The sequence below is a fragment of the Carcharodon carcharias genome, chromosome 18 (genome assembly GCF_017639515.1).
Source record: "Carcharodon carcharias isolate sCarCar2 chromosome 18, sCarCar2.pri, whole genome shotgun sequence".
Classification (NCBI taxonomy): Eukaryota; Metazoa; Chordata; class Chondrichthyes; order Lamniformes; family Lamnidae; genus Carcharodon; species Carcharodon carcharias.
This window is the reverse complement of record NC_054484.1, coordinates 103,561,546-103,586,728: the sequence shown is the minus strand read 5'-3', so window position 1 is coordinate 103,586,728 and position 25,183 is coordinate 103,561,546. Positions and strand designations below refer to the sequence as shown.

The following is a 25,183-nucleotide window of genomic DNA, read 5'->3' as shown; positions in this document are numbered from 1 at the left end:
TGCCAAGTCCCATTCACCCATCACCCTCCTGCTCGCGAATCTGCATAGGTTCCTGATTAAACCACTGCTCGATTTTAAAAATTCTCATCCTTATTTTCAAATCCCTTCATGGCCTTACCCCTCCATATCGCTATAATCTCCTCCAGCCCCACAACCCTCCGAAATATGTGCACTCCTCTAATTCTGAATTCTTGGGTATCCCCGATTTAAAGGTTGCTCCACCCATTGGCTCTGGTGTCTTCAGCTGCTGTGGCCCTAAACTCTGGAATTTCTTCGCTAAATCTCTACCTCTTTATCTCTCTCTCTCCCCCCCTTTAAGATGCTCCTTAAAAGAGTCTCTGACCTCGCTTTTGATCATTGGCCCTTCTTACATGGCTCGGTGTTACATTTTGTCTGATAATTCCCTTGCTTCACTAAATTAAAGGCACTATATAAATTATGTTGTCATTACTGGCACGTTTCAATGTTAGTCTTACACTTCACAGTTAAACAGGCTCGAGCATGAATGAAATCTCACGCTGCTGGGAGCAATATTTTATATAAAATGAGTCGACAGGAGAGGGAACAGCCACTGAAAAGCTGGTCCAGAAGTTTTGACACTGTTTAAAATGATTGATATGAGAAAGCATTTTTCAGCTGTTTTGACTAGAGTGCTGATGACATAATTTGCAGAGAGGAGTTCGCAGACCTAAAAGCCTGACTGCACCAGTGAGCTGGATTAAGTCATTGGTGATTAGTTCATTCAGTGGATTTGCGGATCACGCCTCTTCAGCTCACTCGCGTGATTGGCTTCGCTAACTGCAGGTGATCAGTATTTATCGATTAAATACTGGAAACGATAGTTGATTCTAATGTTTTTTTTAGTACATTGATTGTGGGATTTGGCATTTAACATTTGCTTTCCACTTCAATGATCTTAATATCCAGCTTTGGCAGCAGTGGTGCTTTTTGTTTTTGTTGCAATCGGCCTATTTGCTGAATGACTTTTAATTGCTCATTAAAACTTCAGCTATGGCGTAAAAATATCCAGAGACTGCTTCATTAACCAAGGTGTTAAATGGAAATGTAGGTGTAAATCTTATATCTGAAATAAATTTTAAAATTGCCATTGATTCTCTCATTGCATTGCAGGGAAAGAAGTGATGTTGCTGATGCAAGCATTGAACACGCTGAGCACTCCAGAAGAGAAACTGGCAGCTTTATGCAAGAAGTATGCAGATTTGGTATGTTGTATCATTGGGACAAAAAGAACTCACTTATGCTATACCCACACATTGCAAACTGAGAGGTCGGGGGGGTGGGGGGAGGTGGTGGAAGAGAGTGAGGAAAGAGAGAAATAGGGGTGGCTGTAGTTTTTGGCACCATTTTCTTATTCTATCCTGTTTCCTTATCTTGCTAAATCATCACCCCAGTACGTCAGGTCACTGAGCTTATTGTGACTGGACAGACAGAGCCTATATTCCCTAGAGTTTAGAAGCTCGAGAGGTGATTTAGTTGAAACTTATAAAATTCTTAAGGGGCTTGAGGGTAAGGCAGAGAATTTCCCTTGGGAGTGGCGGTTGTGCTTTTAGAAATAAGGATCACAGCTTCAGAATAGAAGGTCGGCCATTTAGGTTTGAGATGAGAAATTTCTTCACTCAGAGCCTTATAAGTCTTTGGAATTCTCAACCCCAAGAGCGCTGTGGGCGTTCAGTCGTCGAGTATATTCATAGAATCATTGTAGAATGGTTACAGTACAGAAGGAGGCCGCTCAGCCTGTCGTGTCTGTACCAGCTCTGTGCAAGAGCAGCTCAGCTGGTCTCACTTCACTGTCCTTTCAAGACATATGTCAATCGATTTTTGGGCACTAAGGGAATCAAGCAATATGGACATAGTGCAGGAAGGTAGAGTTGAGTTAGAGGATCAGCCATAATCGTATTGAATATGAAGCAGGCTTAAAGGGTGTCGAATGACCTACTCTTGGTTCTGTTCCTTCTGTTCTTAAGCAAGAACTAAGGCCTTTAAAACTAGGCATTCATGTAGTGAGAGTCATCTCAACCTTTTCCAGGACTTCTATCTCTCTTACCATGTAAGCATATCGGAGTTAGTCACAGGTTAGGTCCGCCAAAGATCAGAAGGGTTTTTAACCCAGATTGATAAGCATCCATCCCTCATCAGATACTGACGCTTTTTGGAGAATGCAATTTGGAGACTTGGATTATAAGAAGCCTTTTTGTTTGTCCCAAGGTTTTCTTCCTGCCGGGGAAGAAGGAAAAGTCATGCTTTAGTCCCTCATCCAAATAGCAGCGCTAGTGTGAGCCCTGACTGTAATTAGAGCCTTTCTTTTTTAAGACACTGCGCACCCTGGTCTTGCCCTAGCTTGTCATTCACGCAAGAGCATTTAAAGCACCAGCAGGCTCATTGTAGTCTGGGGAATGAACCTAACCTCCCAAATACTTCTGGTGCCCTCCAGTGCCTTTGTGAGAGTCAAGACAGTGTGTCTCAGAAAGCTATTCGGCCCTAAAGCATCAGAGCCAAACCTGATCCTGCCCGCTCCTCCATCAGTGGATACTTTCCACTGGGTTCTTTCCAACATGGTAGTGACCAGGTGAGGGAACTGTGGTGGATTTACTCCACTGTAATCTTGTGAAATTGAGGTCAATTTAAGTGCCTACTCTATCATAACTGAGATCAGTTAGCACCGATCAACCTGGGGATTCAACCTAGGGTCCTCTTGGTGTCTATAGCATTGATTCTCAAGCACCGATTACATTTTTGTATCTGATCTCCGTGCACGTGAAATTCCTAGGCCCACTTGTGCTGTATTGGGAGAGGAACTGAGCAGAATCTCTTCACTTTTCCACAAGGAGCGTTCTCTTTCTTTATACTTTTGCATTCGATGCTTGACTGTAGTTTCAGCATCACCAAACATTCCTGTAGATGGACCTAAAATCCCTTACAACCTGGAGCATACTTACTATTGAGCTAGACATTAGCAAAAACCAGAATTTTCCAGTGAATCGTTCCTGCTGCGTTCCAATTTCCTGAAGCACACCAGGTGTTGCCACATGCCTTTGTGCACCGAAACCTCGTTGAATCAGATCGAGCCTTGTGTGCTGCTAGTCTGTTTGGCCTTAAGAATCACCTGCAACCCATTTATCCCTAAAATCAGTTTTTGGCATTATATACACTAAATGCACTACCTTTGGACTGCAAGTGGCAAATGCAGTATAAAGGTTGGATATGCTTTGGGTGCAGAATAAGCTCAATAGTTGGGAGGTGATGATTATGCACTCTCCTTATACCTGCGGTGCCACACTCATTGCTCAGCCACCATCTTCCCCATCCCTCTGGTGTTGCTGACCAGGGAACCTATCACCACAACTATTACATCTTGCTGTGGCCTGGGAATTTTTTCAAAAAGATGATGAGGGAAAAATTGACACACTGGTACGGAAGCAAATAAGGCCACTGAACTGCTATGCTCATAGGAAATTGCCAAATCGGGAATTTGATCCCCAAAATTCTAGTAGATAACAAAATTCCTCCCACGTATTTTTCTGAAAATCTTTATGGCCACCATCTTGCTTTCTCCACTAAGCCAAGAACTTGCTAAAGGTTTGTGATTTAACGATGATTTCAAAAATGAGAGTTTAACTTAAGTATAACATAATAGCATTTTCTGTGTTTGAAATGGTTGAAATATTGTTTTCTGTCAGAGGTCTTTGCCTGTCTGCACAATTGGAATTTTGATTCCCTAAACCATGGCATGAGGGAACAAAAGTCAATAAGGCAGTAGGCTATGTCTTCCAGCGTTTGTGTCCACAACTTGTCGAATTACTTTATTGGCAGCATGGCTGGCCATTCATAAAGCAGACTAGAGTTCACTATCCATAAGTCCGACCTCCCTGCCCCATCTCTTCCTGGCACCACCCAGCAATTGATGGAAAAAATATGCAGACAGATACCCAAAAGGAAACTCTCTTCAAAACTCTTTCAGCGGAGGCCTGCATCACTTCCTCACCTCTGATCCCAATTGTAACAGCATAACTTTTGGCTCTTAGCCATCGGAGACCTGATGGTATTTTCCTTATGTATCAAGTGTTAAAATACAATTGTAGGGCAGTTCTGATTGCGTTCCAGTATTCAGATACTTTCGGATGTGATATACCCAGGCCTAGGCCAACTTACATTACAATAGTCTAAGCTTAGGCCAGCTATAGTCTACAACTACTAGTTTGTTTCTCCATTTGCCGTCTCAGTTTTCAAACAATTAGGCTTCCCGCACTAAAGGTCGGGTCTGGACGGCAAGGCTCATGTCGGTTTGGGTCACAGACTTCCCACGCAAAAGGTCGGTGAGGTTCATGTTGGCTCACGTTAGGGTCCATTGAAAAAACCATTTGGTTTTTGGGTGTGTTCAGTTTTCAGATGTATGGATGAAAGATATCCAACTGGAATGTAAAAAACATTTTGGAGTTTGGTTTGATGGATCAATAAGCAGCTAAGCTATAGGCTGGAATAGTCCAAGATTCATTCCTTTTTCTTGGGTTAGCTAATCTCTACTAGGGTAGCAGGGAGCCATTGTGATTGGTTTCATCCACCTGGGCAAAAGAGGGGAAAAGATCAGTGTGCGCGTTCTTAATTGACATCCAGTGACTTGTGCTGGAAGTACAAGTAAGAGAAGATTTGGTGAAGACGGAACTGACCTTGGTCACAATGCCCAAACTTTGTCAGGACTGCTGTGGGAAGCTATTGAAGGTTCCCTACACCTGTGGAACCACTCAACAAGATGATGTTGCCCTTCAGGAAAGCTGAGTTTGATAATATTGATGGACAAAAAGGAAAAATGGCATTTTTAGTTTGTTTGTTGTCTTGATGGCATTTGTTTAATTTTTGAATTATTTTCATCATTTTTTCTATTCTCATCTGAATGTGGAGCAGGTTGCTGAAGGTGAAGAAACATCCTGTTATATATTCTCCAAGGCAATAGCTATTGTTGCCAATAATTATTAAAGTTTCCTGCCCTCCTTGCCAATGGGTGAACCAACTAGTCTTGTCGAACTGATGTGTAGCATCCGTTAGGCTGGCACAATATGCAGACTTCCCTAACTACCCTCTCAGTTAGAGGAAGAATTCTGGTCATGGCACGACTGAAGGAAATCTCCAACAAAGACTTAACACGTTGTGCTAACTTAAATCATGTCACTTTATTCATGTAATCAAAATTTTGATGTTTTGCTTTTAAGGCATTAGTTTGCCTGCCGTCCATACAGAAATTCCTCATGTGTGTGTCTCAGAAGAAGCTAGCAAGCTCTTCTGCATTTCTCTTGTTCGGTTATTTATTAATTTTCCCTTTTAAAAGCAACTCTGTTTCCACTGTTGTTTCTGGTCAAGCTTTCCATGTCCAGATAACACTAAATTTTTTTAAAAGTGTATTCTCCTAACCTCTTCCTTCATTCTTTTTGTGGATATCTTTTATTTATGTCTTCTAGTTGCCAGCTCATTGGCTGATGGAACTAATTCTCCTCTATGAAAGGTTTCAGAATTTCTCTTGGCCTTCTGTGTTCTGGTAAAAGTACTCAGTGCCTGTGGTGTCTTAATTTAGCTAAAGCCTCTTATCCCTGGTATTTGCATAAGTTAAACATTGCTTCTTTGTTTTTGTACTCTGCCCCACTACTTACAAAACCTAGGCTCCTATTTACAGCTCAGTCACCATGTTTTCCCCACTTTTAAAGGTTTCTATACTGCTCAGTTTCTCTGATCCTGCTCCTTTTAATTTGTTTTTTTTATTGTTTCTTTTTGTGGACACCTGTGTTTTGACTGATGGAGAGATGCAGCAGGTTCTTGAGATTGAATCACTCAGTCTCAGAAGCAGTGATCGTGTTTTTGAGAGATTATTATAGCTTTCTTCTTGACCTCAGTTGTTCTGGTTATACGGTGAAAGAATAAAACATTTACAGTGGAATGATCTTGTTGGATAGTCTGCATTCCAGTTGGTTTGCTTGGTGAAAGAGTCACTTTTGTCACTGCGCACATTTAGGATGATGAAGGGAAAGTGCTGAAGAAAAAAGGTGCCACTTAAATCTGTGCACTTCAGCATTGTGCCAAATGTGTTTTGTGATATTAATTCACCTCTAATTGCTCTTCACACTATCAGACACTGCAGTTTGTGAAACTCAAAAGAATTTTTGACACACAACCTTAGTTTAGATAGACAGATTCTAACAATGGCACTGAATATCTTCTCATAGTTGCAGTAGGCATGTACAATACAAAAGATTCATGCACCTGATTCATTATGAGCATATTGACAGAAGGCCTGAAATGTTGTCTTCGCTGTCTTTTAGTATCTTAATTTGTTCATTCCTAGTTGGAAGAGAATCGAAGCGTCCAGAAACAAATAAAACTGCTTCAGAAGAAACAGGCACAGGTGGTGAAGGAGAAAGTTCACCTGCAGAGTGAGCACAGCAAGGCCATTCTGGCTCGCAGTAAACTGGAGAGCCTTTGCCGTGAGCTTCAGCGTCATAATAAAACATTAAAGGTGAGAGCGTTCAGCCCACGACAAAGTGGAGGTTAAAAGTGCTGCACCCAGTTCTTTGTGATTCAGTGTAATTGCAGCATTTTATTTGGGAATAGCTGTGTGATGCGATATTGATGTTTGTAAATGTTAAACACAGGTATGCACCATTACGGATTTGCGATGGCTATGCCATGTCTGTCTACTCTAGTTAAATTCTTTTGAGATGTTCACCAGCTTGGTGGATAGGGTAGTGTCTTGGGGCATCGTCTATATGTTCTTGCAGAAGGTATTTGATAAGTCTGTACAAGGGATTAGCAAAATGAAAGCACGTGAAATTGGAGGTAAGCTCGTGATATGGATCAGTAATGGTGAAAGGCTGGGAGCTGTGAAGGAGTAAAAGGATTTAGGTGCCCATGTGCACAAATCATTTAAAGCTAGTGCACAGGTACAAAAAGTAATCGGTAAGGCTAATGGGATGTTAGCCATTATTGGGGGCTGGGATTTATAAGTAAGGGAATGATGCTTCAGTTGTACAGAGCCTTGGTCAGACTCTATCTATCTAGAGTACTGCATTCAGCTTTGGATACCACACCTGTAGAATACATTGGCCTTGGAGGAGGGTATTGTGCAAATTCATCAAAATGATACCATGGCTTAAAGGGTTTGTTTTTGGAGAGATTAAATAAACCTGGCTTTTAATCCCTTGAGTTTAGATGACGGTTATGGAGATGATCTTATCATAGAATCATTACGGCACAGAAGTAGGCCATTTGACCCATCAAGTCAATGCTGGTTGTCCTTAGAACAATTCAGTCAGTCCCATTGACCCTCTCTATCCCCATAGCCCTGGAAGTTTATTTCCCTCAAGTGCCCATCCAATTTCCTTTTGAAATCATTGATAGTCTCCACTTCCACCATGCTCATGGACAGCGAGTGCCAGGTCATTAGCTCTTGCTGCGTGAAAAAATTCTCCCTCACATCCCCTCTTCATCTCTTACCCAAAACCTTAATCTATGTCCCCTAGTCCATGTATCATCAGCTAATGGGTACAGCTTTTCTTCAGCTACCTTATCTTAACCTGTCATTATCTTGTACACCTTTGTCAGATCTCAGCTCAACCTTGTTTTCTCCAAGGAGAACAACCTCAATTTGCCAACCTAACCTTATGGTAAAGATCCCTCATCCCTGGAACCATTCTGGTCAATCTCCTCTGCGCCCTTGCAAGGACCCTCACATTCTTCCTAACGTGTGATGACCAGAACTGGATGCAATATTCTAGCTGTGACCTAACCAGAGCTTTTTAAAACTTCAGCATAACTTCTCTGCTTTTGTACTCAATGCTTCTATTTATGAAGCCCAAAATCCCATATTCTTTGCTAACTACTCTCTCAGTATCCTCTGCCATCTTCAAAGATCCATACACATGAACTCCCCCCGGTCCCTCTGTTTGCACACTCTTAAGGGTGTGCCATTCAGTATATATTATCTCTCCCTAACCATTCTGCCAAAATGCATCACCTCATACTTGTCTGTATTAAATTCCATCTGCCGCCTGGTCCATTCTGCTAGCCTGTCTGTGCTATTGCAGTCGGTTGGCATCATCCTCATTGTTTGATATCGTCGATAAATTGTGAAATTTTACTCTATTCCAATATCCAGTTATTTATCAAAAAAATGCAGTGGCCCTAGCACTAACCCTTGGGAACACCACTATCAACATCCTAGGGGTTACCGTTGACCAGAAACTGAACTGGACCAGCTATATAAATACAACGGCTACAAGAGCAGGACAGAGGTTGGGAATTCTGCAGCGAATATCTCGCCTCCTGACTTCCCAAAGCCTGCCCACATCTACAAGGCACAAGCCAGGATGTGATGGAATACTCTCCACTTGCCTGGATGAGTGCAGCTCCCACAACACTCAAGAAACTCGATACCATCCAGGACAAAGCAGCCTACTTGATTGGCACCCCATCCGCCATCTTCAACATTCACTCCCTCCACCACTGACGCAACAGTGTGTAGAATCTACGAGATGCACTGTAGCAACTCGCCAAGCTCTTTCGATAGCACTTTCCAAACTCGTGACTTCGACCAACTAGAAGGACAAGGGCAGCAGATACATGGGAACACCACCACCGGGAAGTTCCCCTCCAAGCCCCATATACCATCCTGACTTGGAAATATAATACTGTTCCTTCACTGTCATTGGGTCAAAATCCTGGAACTCCCTTCCTAAAAGCACTGTGGGAGCACCTACTGCAGTGGTTCAAGATGGCAGGTCACCACCACCTTCTCAAGGGCAATGGGGGATGGGCAATAAATGCTGGCCTAGACAGTGATGCCCACATCCCCTGAATGAATAAACTTGTAATATTATCTTTCAGTCACAACTTACTGTTCTCTATCTGTAGAGTAATTGTTTATCTAAGCTAACACTGACCCTCCTATTCCAGCCTCAAATGTCTAAAATGGTGAAGGCACTTGATAATGGTAGGTGCAGAGAAGCTAGTTCCTCTGCTGGGGGAGTTCAGAATAAGAAGGGCAGGAAAAGTTAGAGCCCATTTGGGAGTAAAGTCAGGAAGCACCTTTTAGGTAAACTTTAGTGGTTATCTGAAACCTTTTTAAAGTCTGTAATTGATAGATTTTTGTTAGGTAATGTGGTGTTGAGGTATATGGAACAAATGGGGGTAAATGAAGTTGACTTACAGATCAGCTGTTGGCTAATTGAATGACAGTTTGGGCTCAAGGGGCTGAATGGCCTACTTCTGTTCTGACATATTCAGCTGCCTTGACCTTTGGTAACTGCGTAACATTTAAGCCATATGTAGTGCATGTGAACCTAAATTATGTGTGATGTAGTGAGCACTCCCTACCTAACAGCATTGTGGGAGCAGCTTCACCACTTGAACTGCAGTGGTTCAAGAAGAAAGCCCATTACTGCCTTCTCAAGGGCAACCAGGGATGTGCAATAAATGCCAGTCTTGCCAGTGACCCCCATATTCCAAAATGGAACAATGGAAAATTGTCCTTTCACTGTGTTCCTAGGAACAATCACTGTGTCATACACAGCTTTCCTAGACCTTGTTAGTGCAACTCCCTGCCTCATTAAATCTACCCTCCTTTTATCGTTTCCTGGCTTTCATCCTAGTCGTTTAACCTTGATGCTGTACACTGTATGGATCCATAAGTGGTCCCTCCAAATAAATTCTGTCAATAATTTAGAAAACACCATTTTAAAGCCAAATTGCAATTAAAATAAGTCCAATTAATTTTTAAACTGCAATTGAAAATGGCCATGCCAATCAACAGCAACACTCACCAAACACCCTCCCCTCCAATAAAACTGGAGGAAGGTAAAATATTCAAATAGATAACAGATTTTAAATGCTCGGTGCTGAAAACTGAATGAGAAATGTTCCATTCCCCAGAATCCACGCCAATTCCCTTTATTGAACATAATTCCCCAAAAGTAGGCTCCAGTTAAAATGCTCGGAATTCCATTATGACTTCAAGCGCAGCTTATGTTAACTTTCCTATATTTCATGGTGCTCATTGTTAATGGCATATACACAGCTGGATTTTACAACCGCTTGCCAGGTGTGTTTTCACATAAAATATGAGGGGTGGCAAACCCACCAGCTTCCTGCCCACCCCTGAGGTGGGGGAGTGCCGAAATCGGCAGCCCATCTGCCATTTTTAAATAAATAATTAACGGCCAATTGAGCTTGTTACCAAGCCAGTTGACCTGGGCATTACGCTGGCCACGCCATAATGTAGTTGACATGGGCAAGCTGTATTTCTTAACACAGGCAGTTAAAAGGCAGGAAGGGGAGCGGGAGAAAGTCAGTTGGGGAATGCCTTCTGCACCTTGGGGCACCCCTTTACCACCTCCCTCACCCCACCACCCCCCCTCCCCTCACCCAACACCACAGGACGTTACACTCTCACACACCCACTGGCCTCCAAACCCCCCCCCCCTGCCCTATAAGTCAGGGACTTATCTGGCTCCAGAATCCATCGAAGTTCTCCCTAGGCATGCTTGCTGGCCCGGTCCCACTACCCCATTCTTGTGCTGTCAGAATAACAAGGAGGCTAACAGCACTCGCCATTGTGTATATGTAAGTGGCACAAGAGCTTCAGACATGCGGTTAAACATGAATATCCAAAAGCTTATGAAAATGGTAGCTCACTGTCTGGTTCATCATTAAAAGGCACTGAATGGTAAGACCTTTCTGAATTTGCAGGGTGAATGCAAACAAAACCATCACAAAGCTAAGTCTTGTCAAATACCCTTTTAATGACATGTTTAACATGGATTCTTGTCAAACAACCTCTCTACACAAAATTGAAGTATAGAGTCTGACTGTTTCACATTTTAATTGTTGTAGATTTTTAAAAATCTAATATTTTTACTTTTTCTTTGTCTCTCTATATCTCTCAAACTGGTCTTCCTTTCCCTCATTTTATTTCCCTTTCTGGACCTGATTTAACATTAATTCACCCATTCTGATTTACACTTCCTCCTCAGTCCTTGTGCTGTTAATTTCACAACCCTGCAATCCAATTGGTTAGGGAGATACGCCGTTGCTTTCCCCGTTCGCTCAGGTTCCAAATGCCCTGGTTCCCTCACTACCAACTTGCAATTTCACTCACTTTTTACGCAAGAAGTGGAAAATCCTAAATATGCAGGGGCAAGCCTAAATAGTGGCAGATGCTATTAAATGCCCTGCCACAGGAAAACTTGGGAGTTTTGTTGGTCACTAACTCTGCCCATTAAAATCCATAAATAGCTATTTGGCGTCTTCAGTACTCTGATTGCTAAGTGGCTAAATGTCCTGATCCAGCTTTTGTGAATGGTTTTCTTTGCATTTGGCAGGAATTCACTTGGGGTAATGAACTGACCGCGAAAGCATTTTTAAATTATGCAGGAGGAAAACATGCAGCGAGCTCGGGAGGAAGAAGAGCGTCGCAAGGAAGTGACAGCGCATTTTCAGATGACCCTCAATGAAATTCAGGCCCAGATGGATCAGCACAACCTACACAACACTAAGTTGCGACAGGAAAACATTGAACTTGCTGAGCAACTGAAGAAACTAATAGAACAGTATGAGCTGCGAGAAGAGGTGATTTGGGGTTGCTTTGGAGCCTTGCATTTTGCTTGTAATGGAGAACTGCAGATGCTAAAATATCAGAAGCTTTCCAGTTTCACAGCTTAGATTTTCATACTTCTTTTTGAGCAACATTTGCTGTTGTAGGAGTTTGCACATTTGCACATTTCTTTTCCTTATTTTCTAATGGTATCGAATAGCCCAGATAGGTCATTCTCTAACAAACGTATTGTAATAGATGTATGGAAAGCTAACATCCAGCCTTTTACACAGCATCTACAGGCTGCATTCCTGGAAGCATGGACTTCAGTGGTGGTTTCACAAGTCCATTCATAACTTTGTAATCTTGGCCATTGGCAAATTGGCCATGTGATATAATGGGAGAAATACGGGACTGGAATGGCTGGGTGGCTGCAATTTTACTGTGGTTATGCTTTGGATGGTGTGTGTATGAGCGTGGGAAATGTTGTTCCAGATTGGCTTTAACCCAAAGAGACCTGGATATTAAAGGAAGTTATTTGTTTTGTGTGTACGTGGTGTTTTCAATATCTAATTGCAACACCTATAGAACTTGCTGTAGCTTCTGGTGTCAGGGGCACTCTGAGTAATAGGTAGAAAATCCATTTTAATTGGGCTATTTACTTTGTCTCTTAGCACTTCATGGCTTTTTACTGTTGTCAAATGCAGTTAAATTGAAGTAGCACTTTCCCAATGATCAAGGGGAGTTTTTAAATGGATCGATGCTGCTCAAAATTGGCTTAGTTGTAGGAGGCAGAGGGTGGTGACAGAAGGATGCTTTAGTGACTGGAAGCCAGTGTCCAGTGGCGTACCACAGGGATCAGTGCTGGGTTCCCTATTATTCGTCATTTATATAAATGACATAGATAACTATGTGGGGGATAGGATTAGTAAGTTTGTGGACAACACAAAAGTTGGCCGGGTGGTTAACAGTGAGGTTGAGTGCCTTGGGCTGCAGGAAGATATAGATGGGATGGTCAAATGGTCAGATAAGTGGCAGATGGAATTTAACCCTGAAAAGTGTGAAGTGATACATTTAGGAAGGAGTAATTTGACATGGAAGTATTCAATGAACAGCGTGGCACTAGGAAGTTCTGAGGAACAAAGGGACCTTGGCATGTGTGTCCATAGATCTTTGAAGGCAGAGGGGAATGTTAATGGGGTGGTGAAAAAGGCATATGGGACACGCCTTTATCAATTGAGGCATAGATTATAGAAGTAGGGAGGTCATGTTGGAATTGTATAGAACCTTGGTGAGGCCACAGCTGTGTGCAGTTCTGGTCGCCACATTATAGGGAGGATGTGATTGCACTGGAGGGGGTGTAGAGGAGATTCACCAGGATGTTGCCTGGGATGAGACATTTAAGTTATGAAGAGAGGTTGGATAGACTTGGGTTGTTTTCGTTAGAGCAGAGAAGACTGAGGGGCGACCTGATTGAGGTGTACAAGATTATGGGGGGCATGGACAGGGTGGATGGAGCAGCTATTCCCCTTAGTTGAAGGGTCAGTCACGAGGGGACATAAGTTCAAGGTGAGGGGCAGGAGGTTTAGGGGGGAATGTGAGGAAAAATCTTTTCACCCAGAGGGTGGTGATGGTGTGGAATGGTGGCGCTGCCTGGGAGGGTGGTGGAGATGGGTTGGCTCACATCCTTTAAAAAGTACCTGGATGAGCACTTGGCATATCATAACATTCAAGGCTATGGGCCAAGTGCTGGTAAATGGGGTTAGGTAGGTAGGTCAGGTGTTTCTCACGTGTCAGTGCAGACTCAATGGGCCAAAGGGCCTCTCCTGAACTGTGTGATTCTGATTCTGCTGATTACTTTAGTTACGGATGCTGCTACATGTTAACTATGTCATTGGTGGGTTTGTGAATCTTTGATAGTTTATGTTGCCTTTTTCCTTCTCTTTCCACTCCTACATAGCACATTGACAAGGTGTTCAAGCACAAGGAGTTGCAACAGCAGTTGGTTGATGCCAAACTTCAGCGAACGACAGAGATTATGAAAGAGGTGGATGAGGAACATCACAGAGAAAGGGAGTTTGTGAGTAAAGGCTGTTTATTCACTATATTTTCCCTACTTCCACTGAAGCTGCGTATTATACATTTCTGTAATACATTGCAACCCTTTTTGAAGTCTGGTACATGTGAATGTGTAAAACAAAAATATTACACTAGTCTGAAAGATGGGACCAGTTTGTTTATAAGACTGGCTAGTTAACTCATATGTTACCTGAGCAAGTTTGAATTGCCTCAGTTCTAAACTGCTTCCTAAGAAACTGTAAAGCATTCCCTCATCTGTTTTTTTAACCTCCCACACACCCCCTTCCTTCCCAAGTTTTTTCCATTGTGCATTATTATTATGGGACAGTCATTTTGGGCACTGTTTAGCTCTTTATCCTTCCTCTAGAGTTCTGAAAGCATTTTCCCCTCTATTTTAATTTTGAAACCCCATGGTTCTTTTCCTGGATTTGAGACCCTCCAATATGTTAACATATTCACAGAGTTTAACGTAGATTCATAATTTGTACAAGTCTAAAAATCCATTTTGGTGAAAAATTAAATCAGCTTGTGTTAGATAATGCCTTTTCTATCTGCAGTGCCACTGCAAGTGCAGTGCATAGTCTTAAAATGAAAAGACATCCTATTGGTGTGGTATGTTTGTGTACTAATGTGCTTTTAATGTCTCAGTCAAATTGAGATTGGTGCAAAGTGAAAATTAACCAGGGAATTTATCCCAGACTACTGTTGCATTACACAGCCACTGGTTACACAGTAGACTGGGCAGTGGCTTGGGAATCATTTGCCTGCCTCATTTCAGGAAAAGGTTCATTGTAGAGGCTAAAAGCGATGAGTCAGAACTTTTAAATGTAGAAATTAGTTTTATCTGTGAAGTAAGTGTACCTACACCTCATGGACTGCAGAGGTTCAAGAAGGCAGCTCACCATCACCTTCTCAAGGGCAATTAGGGATGGGCAATAAATGCTGGCCCAGCCAGCGAAGCCCACATCCCATGAGTGAATTAAAGAAGGAGCTAGTCCAATTCATGATGGACACAACATCACGTTTACTTGGCTTGGAGAGTAGTTTGTGACTGAGGGCTTGGACTGATAATCCTGAAATGTTTTCCTCCTTGCATTTAAAACTCCCAATAAATTCAAAGACTTAGTTTGAGTTATTTTCAGGTATGCCTGTCTAAACTTGGACTGGCCATCTTTTATGAACATGTTTTTAATGTCTTTTATTGTTTCTTTTTCTGGAGGCATCCAATACTTACCTTCAGGTTCCAAAATTACCACAAAGCTGAATGGGCTGTGTGTGTGCCAAAAGTATATGGCAGGAGCAGTGTGAGGCACCTCTGGTGCCAGCATATATCAGTTTATCCAATAGATCACAGGGTTCCTAAAGAAGTATGTGTGGTTTTTTTTCCCTTTTGTCCAGAAACATCACCATTGGTGGAACTGAAAGCAGTTTCACCATCCCAAATGTGAAGGTGATGTGTCATATTTTAATATATTACTTTTTTTTTGTTCTATTTTGTTAGCTGCTAAAGGAAGCTACTGAATTGAGGCACAAATGTGAACTCATGAAGCAGCAGGAGGCACAGCTGAAACAGCAGGTATGTTCCAGCAAACTGTAGTGGTAATTTTAGCTAAGCTCCGTCCCCGTACCAGCCAGCACTATGTTTTTACGTACCAGCGAATGTGCTGTTGGACTGTCATTAGTCATGTTCTGTAGGATGGTTTCTGCCATTCAAAGACCCCACTCACTATCTTCTGTCTGAAACGAGGTACTGCATCCAGGCAATTGCGAGTGTGAGGTTGGGTTTGATGGAACTGCTCATGTCTATACTGGTGGCAGCTCTGTTAAATGTAGCTACAACCCCACAACACCCCTCTATCCCTGCCAACCTACAACACTCTCTTCATCCAGAAGGAAGGAGATGTAAAGTCAAAAGATAATCCAACTGCAGAGGTAAATATGATGGGAACAGAACAAACTTAGTGAAGCGAGTTTAAAAAAAAAACTTCTTCAAACGCCACAGAGGAAGAGAGACAACATGTTGAGACGTGAGAGATCAGAATTGGAAGAAAAAGACTAATACACTGCATGACACCTGGTCACTTTTGATGTGAGCAACACCTGATCTAATTAGCATGATACTTAATCTTAGTTGTTGCAATAATATTATCTAACCATTCAATGCATGTGCGGTGTTTCTTGGTTTGAAGCTTTCCCTCTATATGGATAAGTTTGAAGAATTCCAGAGCACACTGGCAAAGAGCAATGAAGTTTTTACAACGTTCAGGCAAGAAATGGAGAAGGTAAAGGCAAAGTTACCAATGTACCTTTCTCTCTGCTTAGTTCAATTTTGTAATAATTGAATTATCAACGTTGGATTTTTCTGCCTAATTTTTTTGGTGCTGCCTTACGTCGCTGGTTTGTCTTTGTTGAAATTTGTATACTTGGGGCTTTGGAAAGAGACCTTGTCTCATTTGATTAATCCTAAATCAGTACGCTGGAATTGAATCCGAATCAGCAACTTGAGATATATGTAAATAAATTGGCAACATGAATCTGAACTTTACATATCAAACTTCAATCTCCATGCTATGCATTTACATGGCCCACAAAGAGAAACATCCCGAACCCTTATCAAGGTAGCTGATAAGTGCCCTTTATTTTAAGCCAGACCAAAGTTTGATGTTACCCATCAGATTGGGGTATTGGAGGCTTGATGCAGAGGCCTGTGCTCATCCATCTAGTGTTCAGTGTCTACCAGAATTCTACAATGGCAAGCAAATAGCACTGAAACGAACCCCCCCTCCACCACCCACAAACTGGTGGTATCATTGTTTGTTGCTGCATAGCTTGTGTGCATGCTGGCACCAAGAGTGGATGACGGATCACTCATTGTAAAGGGCATTTTCCTTTCTTCAGTCTCCTGATGTGAGTGGTGCTGGCGAGGCTGCACTTACTGCCCAATCCGGAGTTGCCCGAGAAGGTGGTGGTGGGCCACCTTCTTGAACCTGAGATGCAATGAAGTGACTTGCTAGGCCAGGTCACTGGGCAGCCCTCTACTTGATGACATTCGAGTTACGATGAACGGCACTTAACGTTGGTTTTGACTTTACAGTGACATACCAGCAAATAAGTTCAAATGTTCATACATGTGCATCGGCGTTCTGCGCTGCCCATCTCCCTGACTCAAGACGCTCAGTTACTGTTCTGATGCCATTAGTACAGTACTGTACTATACCTCTATTTGTATTTTTATCTTATTTGATTTTTTAATGTCAATATGATTGCTATTTACATATAAATATATTAATGTTGCAATATTACTTGTCTATAGTTGATTGAGTACAAAATTTGGGGTTATTTTAGTGAAAATAGGGTACCAATCCCCCATTTATAGCATTGTTCTTATGGGAAAATCGGTTCCGAGTTACGACATTTCAACTTACAATTGGTTCCTGAAAACCACATCTTGTCATAAATCCAAGGACTGCCTGTTTTTGGTGTGGGACTGGAGTCACAGACAGCCTAGGCTGGGTAAGAATGGCAGGTTTCCTTTGTGAAAGGACATTAATGAACCAATTGAGTTTTTAACGACAATCGTTTAAATTAAATTCAAAGTCTCAAATTGCTATTGCGGGATTTGAATTTGCATTCTCTGGATTATTAGTCCAGGCCTTTGGATTACTCGTCCTGTAACATGACCACTACACTACTGCACTTGGTACAACTCACATTTGTCAGTTGTCTAATGAAGGAGGAAGGTGGGATCCTTTGGGATTGAGCTAGTTCCAAAATGCACGTTTGATAATTTGAAGTTTGAAACCAAGTCAGCTCTTTGTGCAGAGCTGGTAATGAATCCCTGAACCAAGCAGATCTATAGTTCTCCTGGCCCGTATTGGTGATTGCTAAGGCTTAATGGGGCCTGGAGGGGTGAGATCTGTTGCCGGACTTGGAGCTCTTTCCACTTGGCTCTGGACACCCTTGAAAGCCAATGTTGGGATATTCCTGAATGGCTAACCAATGACAAGCCTGCTTAATGGTAGTTGACAGTTTTGCTGGTTAAGCTCCAGCGTTGCTTCTACCCCCACAAACATTACCAAGGCCTGATCACTGAGGTGCAGCATGTGTCCCTGGGAGTACAGCATGTTTGCTACACATCAGGCAAACGCTAACTACTCACATAGATTTCTTAGGCATAAAAATAAAAACAAATGCTGAAAATTCTCAGCAAGTCTGGCAGCACCTGTGGAGAGGGAAAGAGAGTTAGCATTTTAATTGATGAGCTTTGATGAAAGGTCATAGGCCTGAAACATTAACTCTATTTCTCCATCTCCACAGATGCTGCCAGACCTGCTGAGCATTTCCAGCATTTTCTGTTTTTATTTCAGATTTCCAGTATCTGCAATATTTTGCTTTTAGATTTCCTCGAATGTTGGCTTGGAGACTCCTGACGGAAGTGGGGAGTTTCTACATGTGTCACATGCCCAGTTGACAAAAAGGAGTAGCAAATCTCAGATCTAAAATTGATTTCTTTCTACTAAATGCTTGTTGTCCTTGCAATGTAAAATTGATTGCTGCAATGATACCAAGTATATGGTATAATCCTGATTCCTGTTTGACATTGATAGTGAGACTTAACTCACTTCTTGCTTTTGTGCACTGTAAATTGGACTTTTTTTCAACATAAAATAGAATTGGGGAAACCTGCAATATTGGTGACAGAAAAATACTTAATAGAACCTTTTGCAATGCTGTGTGTGTGTGTGTGTGTGTGTGTGTGTGTGTGTCCCACCCCCCACCATCCCACCCCACCCCACCAACAACAACAACAATCTCAATTTAAACTGTGTCTGAGAGAAATTGGTGAGTGGAACTCTTCTCTGACATTTTGAGTCTGTAGGTGTGGTACTTGATGGCATTAAAGCACATAGTTTGGCCAAGGGATATGTTTAATTGATACACTTTCTTCTGGTAAACCAGGTGAATTACTTTGCTTTAGAAGCAAGAGAGTAGATGACTGTTTCAAGGAGAAAACATAGCCCACGTTTGCGATTTATGTAAGGATGGTCCACTGGGGAGGGTTAAATGTGTTTTGGTGTGGTGTCACACTGAATGGGGTCTTGTGTTTCTCCCTTCTGCAGATGACGAAGAAGATCAAGAAGCTGGAAAAAGAAACTACAGTATGGCGTACTAAGTGGGAAAACAATAACAAAGCACTCTTACAAATGGCCGAAGAGGTGTGTGCTATCTCTTTGTTAACCGTCCATAGCTCTTCGTTGATTGTGTTGTGTGCACAGGTGCTGCTTCGCACAGAAGAATGCTAATTCCAGACTTGTAACCTTGAGATTTTTCTGAGCAACCTGCTTCATTGCAGATCTACAAAACTGATCTTATATAACTTTCTAATTCAGAATGTGGTCAAAAAGCATGGAAAGGGTTGAAATTTAAAATATTCCTGAGGTGATAAACTGGTGCTGTCAAGATTGGGGGTGTAGGAGGCAAAGGTTAGGAGATACAATATTGAAGATTCCAGTGAGCTCAATATCTTCCCTCTGAAAAATTACACCTCAATCACCCTCTTTGAAAGTGTATATTTTCGGCTTTATAATGCATCTGCAGGCAGGCAGCTGTTGACAATTAGAGAGAATGCAGAAGAACTGCTTTTTTTTTGCCTTAGGTTGGAGGTGTGTTACATGCTGAAATTTATCAATGAGTGATGGAAGTTTGAATGAAAATTCCTTTTTCCCTGCACTAAGAATTGTAGAGAAAGAACACTCTGTGCTGCACATTGTGGGTGGCAAGTATTTTGGGACTTTGGGCAGAATGTTGCATTTGGTTCTTGGCCCATGATCGGGTCTGTGAAAATCCATAGGCATAGAATTCTGCTCCTTCCATACTAGTGACTCCTCCCATTCATTTGAACTCTACAATTCCTACACTACACATGCATTTTATTTTTGAGAAAAAAGGTTGCTTGTTCAAGCGGTTTGTCCAATTTTCCCTCTCTTTGCCCAATATAAAGAACCACATGATAAGTAACCTCCTATAGGAAAATTACTGTCGCTTGCACAGTTTCTAATTTTTACAGTTAAAATTCTGATTATTATCTGGATCTCTGCCACTGAAAGGCTCATTTAGCTGCATGTTGCACTAAAAGTTTGGGATAAATATTTTTAACTGCAATAGTCCCTTGTTTCTATATTGTCATATTATTTGGCAATTGTGAGGCATTTCCTTAAATAAAAGCATCTTCTGTTACAGTGCAGTATGAAGGGGGCTGGAACATAAAGGCACATTCTCCAGCTATAATACCGGTCAATATTATAACACTCACAATGTGAAAAGTAAATGGTGAGCACGGGCTGGTGGGTTAATCAGTCATCTTGACTAACAGCCCCGTATTTACTTCTAGTTACCACTTGTGAAAGCACTCCCTGTGGAGATCTACACCCAGAAATGTTTTAGATTTAGTTATCTTTTTTACCCTCTTTGGCCCTCTTCCCATGTTTAATATGTAGATGGAGTTTTTTTTTAAATTTGCTCATGGGATGTGGGCATCGCTGGCTAGGCCAGCATTTATTGCCCATCCCTAATTGCCCCTTGTTTAGAGGGCATTTAAGAGTCAACTACATGGCTGTGGGTCTGGAGTCACATGTGGGCCAGACCAGGTAAGGATGGCAGATTTCCTTCCCTAAAGGACATGAGTGAACTAGATGGGTTTTTACGACAGTCGGCAGTGGTTTCATGGTCATCATCATCAGGTTTTATTGAATTCAAATTTCACAATCTGCTGTGGTGGGATCGAACCTCTGGAATACCAGTCCAGTAATAATACCACCATGCCATCACCTACTCCTATGTACTAGTGAAACTTGTGCACCCTCCCTTAAGAGGTTCCGCAGACCAAGTGTTCTCTGTCCCTTGCTGACAAGCTTCTGTGTGTTTTTCGAAATGGATACTAGCATTTAATAGAGTTTTTAATCCTTTGTAAGGAGACCAGATCAAAGGCTTGTTTTGGCTGTTTCTTCTTTGCAGATTTTAGAGTAATGGGAGGGAGAAAAGCACTTAGAAATCTACAGGGATAGTGCTCTCCATTTCCGTTCTTCCTTAGCCTTCCCTTTGCTCAGAATTAGCATGCCATTACTTTGAACCTTTACTCCTCCCTCATGCGCAGAGCTGTTGGAAGACAAAACCACCTTCTGAAACAAGGCGGAGATGGGCAGTCCCTAAATGCTCAGACATCAACATCAAATTGTTCTGTGTTTGGATAATTCTTTCACAATTACAGAATATCCCAAAGCGCATTATAGCCAATTAAGACCTTCTGAAGTGTAGTCGCTGTTGTAATAAGGGAAACACGACAGCCAATTTGTGCACAGCAAGCTCCCACAAACAGCAATATGACTATGACCAGATAATCTGATTTTGTAATGTTGGTTGAGGGGTAAATATTGACCAGGACACTGGGAGGCACCTTCCTTCTCTTCAAAATAGTGTCATTGGAGCTTTTCCATCCACTTGAGAGAGCAGAAGGGGCTTTGGTTTATAGTTTCATCCGAAAAATGGCACCCCTGACAGTGTAGCAGTCTCTCAGGACTACAGTGGTTATCATAGCATTTCAAAATTTAAGAATAGATGCAGCAAGTATAAAGTAAATGGCTGGAATTTGTAACATATTGAAGAGATTTTTTTTTGCTCTTTTAAATTTTGTACAGAAAACGCTTCGAGATAAGGAATACAAGGGTCTACAAGTGAAACTGGAGCGGTTGGAAAAGCTTTGCAGGGCCCTGCAGACAGAGAGAAATGACCTGAATAAAAAAGTGCAGCTTCTTCAGTGTCAGCTTTCAGGAAATGATGGGTCTTTAGACCTGACAGAAGAGGAATACCGGGCATGCAAGACCCCAGATCCTTTAGAATTGGCTGAGGTGAACACTTCAAGTCAGGAGGAAGGAGGAAGGCAGTCTCATGCTACAGCTATTTTAGATCAAGAGTGTTCAACTGGAGATCTAGAAAATGCTGTTGCGGCTTCAGGCATTGATTCTGTTGACTAAGATTATCTGTTTTAAAGAAGAATTGTGTGGAGTTATATATTTTTGTGTAATTATTGTTTGACTTGTTCTTGGTAATTATTGGCTTTGTGGTGAGAATTTCTTACACATTTTTCTACCATATCTGTATTTTCTTAGGGGAAAAAGGAATTTATGTGGTTCAAGTAGCTGTATGGTGGGTCAAGTTAGTCTACTTTATAAATTTTCATAACTGATTATATTTGTTTCATCCTTTTTAAAATGGAATTTTTTGACATTGCAATCCACCTCGACTCTCAATACTTGGACTGAGATGTAAACATTTCATGCAATTTTAATAACAGATGAATAACATTTTTTTAAAAATCAAGCTTTTTTTTTTGCAATTTAGGTGCAACTGGACACATTTGGTTGGGACATGCTTCCACAAATGGGATTGCTATCAGCTATTCTGACAGCGTGTTTTGGGAATCTCGTTCTTCCATAAAGCACTGCTTCTTGATTGAAACTTCTGGCAGATGTGGGAACAGTTAATGTTAAGAGCTGGAAAGTAGGAGAGTGGTCACTGATTGTAGACTGCTTCGGCTGTTAAAAATGGACAGGAAACCGGGTCCACAAGCAGAGTTTGAGATATTTTGGAGCATTGGCTGTTCCCCATTGGCCTTCAGTTCAGCAGAGGTGCAGAGAAGTGAAGCAACACTAGTTTATGCCACTTGAATTGGGGTCGTTGCCTGTTAGTTATTGTTGTCCTTATACCATCCCTGGAATTATAAAGAACCAGAGTGCCATCAGTCTAGTGGCTTTATAGTCAGTGTTCTACTGCCTATGCCACTGTTAAAAAGAAGCTTCCAGTTAATTTTTATCCTCAATAAATGAACGTTGGGATTGAGCTTAATTTGGCATGCTGTTCTTACACCACATTTTTGTTAGTTTGAAAGTTCTGATGTCCTGCCATTGGAGCTGAGCCTGATTTGTTAGTAGCAAGTGACCTAAGAAAGTCTAGTATTTCATTTTTTTTTTTGTAGTCTGTTTGGTCAAAGCCACCATTTTATTTATTGTTTTCCTTCATTTATTTTTAAGAATAAAGGGAATATTTTCCCTGAGACAATTTTTTAAAATAATGTAGCTGTGGTAACTGCACTATCCTTTCACCTCAGGATTTGAACCTAGACCAAAGCTAAGGGGATAAAAATTGTGTGCCTCTGGCTCCAAGAGTTCCAAATGAAATTAATCTTGGCAGTCTTCATCTCTGAGTTTGTATCTCTACAGCACAAGGCTGTCTTTGATAGAGCTACTCCCTCAGAGCCATTGTAGGTGGAAAAATAAACACAAGTTAAATTGGGCAGGGGGAAGATTTGAGTTTAAAATTGGGTTTGAGGTTAATATTGAGACACATTTGGAGTATAGAGGAGGCTTTTAGTCTCTATAATTATGCCTGGCTAGTGACTACTAAATACTAGGTACCAAAAATAAATAACTATCTCATTCTCACCACTGAATTCAGCATAAAGTGTAGGTGTCAATCTATATATAGATAGGTACATATGACTTATGAGCAGGAGTAGGCCATTTGGCCCTTCGAGCCTGCTCCACCATTTAATAAGATCATGGCTGATTGTGGTCTCAACCTCACCTTCCTGTTTTCCCCCGTAACCCTTGACTTCCTTATCTATGAAAGATCCATCTAATTCAGCCTCGAGTCAATACAATGACCCAGCCTTCACTGCTTTCTGGGGAAGAGAATTCCACAGAATAATGACCCTCAGGGAAAATATTTCTCCTCATCTCCGTTTAAAAGGGAGATCACTTATTTTAAACTGTGGCTCCTAGTTCTAGTCTCCCCCACAAGACGAAACACCCATCCTATTAAGTCCCCTCAGGATCTTATATGTTTCACTAAGATCCTCTCATTCTTCTAAACTCCAATGGGTAGATGCTGAACCTTTCTTCATAAGATAAGCCCCTCATCCCAGGAATGAGTTGAGTAAACTTTCTCTGAACTGCTAATGAAATTGTACCCTTTTCAAATAAGGAGACCAAAACTGTGCATAGTACTCCAGATGTGATCTCACCAAGGCCCTGTACAGTCACAGTAAAACTTCCCCACTTTTATATTCCATTCCCCGTACAATAAACAACAACATTCCATTTGCCTTCCTAATCACTTGCTATACCTACATACTGACTTCTTATGATTCATATACCAGGACAACCAGATCCCTCTGTACCCCCGAGTTCTGCAATCTCTCTCCATTTTGAAAAAAATACTGCTTTACTATTCTTCCTGCCAAAGTAGACAATTTCACATTTTCCCATGTTATCCTCTGCCATTTTTTTTGTCCACTGAAGTAACCCATATATGGGGAGTGTCTGTCAAAATTGAGCTTTCATAATTAAATGGAAAACTTATGGATGCCAGCTCAAAATTGTTGGCAAATTTTCAATAAAATGACCAATTTGAGCCCTGGGCATGAATGAAAATGAGAGATATCTGAATTGATTGTGAGGTGGTCTTGGTTTTTAATAGACATAATTATTTATAAATCATCCCATTATCATCTGCTCTATGAATATATTATCTATTGGACCATACAATTCCCATTCCAGAAATCCTGATTTGAGCTATATTCCATGTATTCAGATTTTCATGTATTTAACAGTATTCATCTCTCTGAACTTTCTTCAGTTTATAGAGTTTTTGGAAGGTTATTGATATACTCTTTCCTACTCTCAGATCTGTCAATGAGCAATACTCTTCCCCAGTCTATCAGATCCATAGGTCTAGTAGCATATGTTTACTCCACATGATGAGGGATGTGGATTGCAATTCCTGTACTGAGCCATTTGCAAACTCTTCCACACGATAAATTGGATCAAAAGTGAGCCCAGACTACCAGATGTGAATAGCATTGGGCAACCAATTAGGTTTTCAAAAGCAGGGCATGTCGATTTGTTAGTTTTTATTTGGGTAACACAAGAAAAAAACCTCTGGTGCATTTTGCCCTGAGTTGAACACATTTCCAGATGAGGTTAAAAATCTGTTTTGTTGTGTTCCATACTGACCTTTGACCTGAGAATATATAGGACTGATCAGCCCGGTTTCAGCAAAGGTCTTCCCACTCCACTCCAACTTTGAGCCCACTTATGATCCAGTGAAATAAATGAAGTACTGTAGCTTCTACAAGCATTCCTCTTTTTTCCTTTTGACATATCAAATTCTTCACTAGTGTCTTCTGGTCTGACCTGCCCCTGATACTTAGGGACATAATGCATATAAGTATCATTTTTATCCTTTGTTTTCATCAACTCATTTATAGAATAGCTTTGGGAATGGGGAGTAGGAAGAATTTGTAACTTCCTATTTGAGGAAGAGGATGCTGGGAATCTTCTCTGCAGGTGAAGATCCACCATAACGTTTTCATTAGAAATGGACTACTTGAAAATTTCTCATGAACTACTGGTTGCTATATTTTATTAAACTTTTCCTGTCTGCTTCAGTCAAACGAAT

At 41.4% G+C, this 25,183-nt stretch overlaps 1 protein-coding gene across 3 annotated transcripts in view; it reads left to right on the top strand.

The window, feature by feature from the left end:
* txlng (taxilin gamma) overlaps positions 1-21,950 on the top strand; it is a 60,669-nt gene extending 38,719 nt beyond the window's left edge. For 2 of the 3 annotated variants that reach the window (XM_041210738.1, XM_041210739.1), the window contains 8 exons: positions 1,132-1,223; positions 6,350-6,520; positions 11,431-11,625; positions 13,551-13,670; positions 15,171-15,245; positions 15,859-15,951; positions 18,790-18,885; positions 21,364-21,950. In XM_041210738.1, coding sequence (XP_041066672.1) covers positions 1,132-1,223; positions 6,350-6,520; positions 11,431-11,625; positions 13,551-13,670; positions 15,171-15,245; positions 15,859-15,951; positions 18,790-18,885; positions 21,364-21,699 — 1,178 coding nt within the window. In that variant the 3' untranslated portion in view covers positions 21,700-21,950. The remainder of the gene's footprint in view (positions 1-1,131; positions 1,224-6,349; positions 6,521-11,430; positions 11,626-13,550; positions 13,671-15,170; positions 15,246-15,858; positions 15,952-18,789; positions 18,886-21,363) is intronic. The other variant, XM_041210740.1, reaches the window with a different exon arrangement.
* Positions 21,951-25,183: the final 3,233 nt, after the last annotated feature.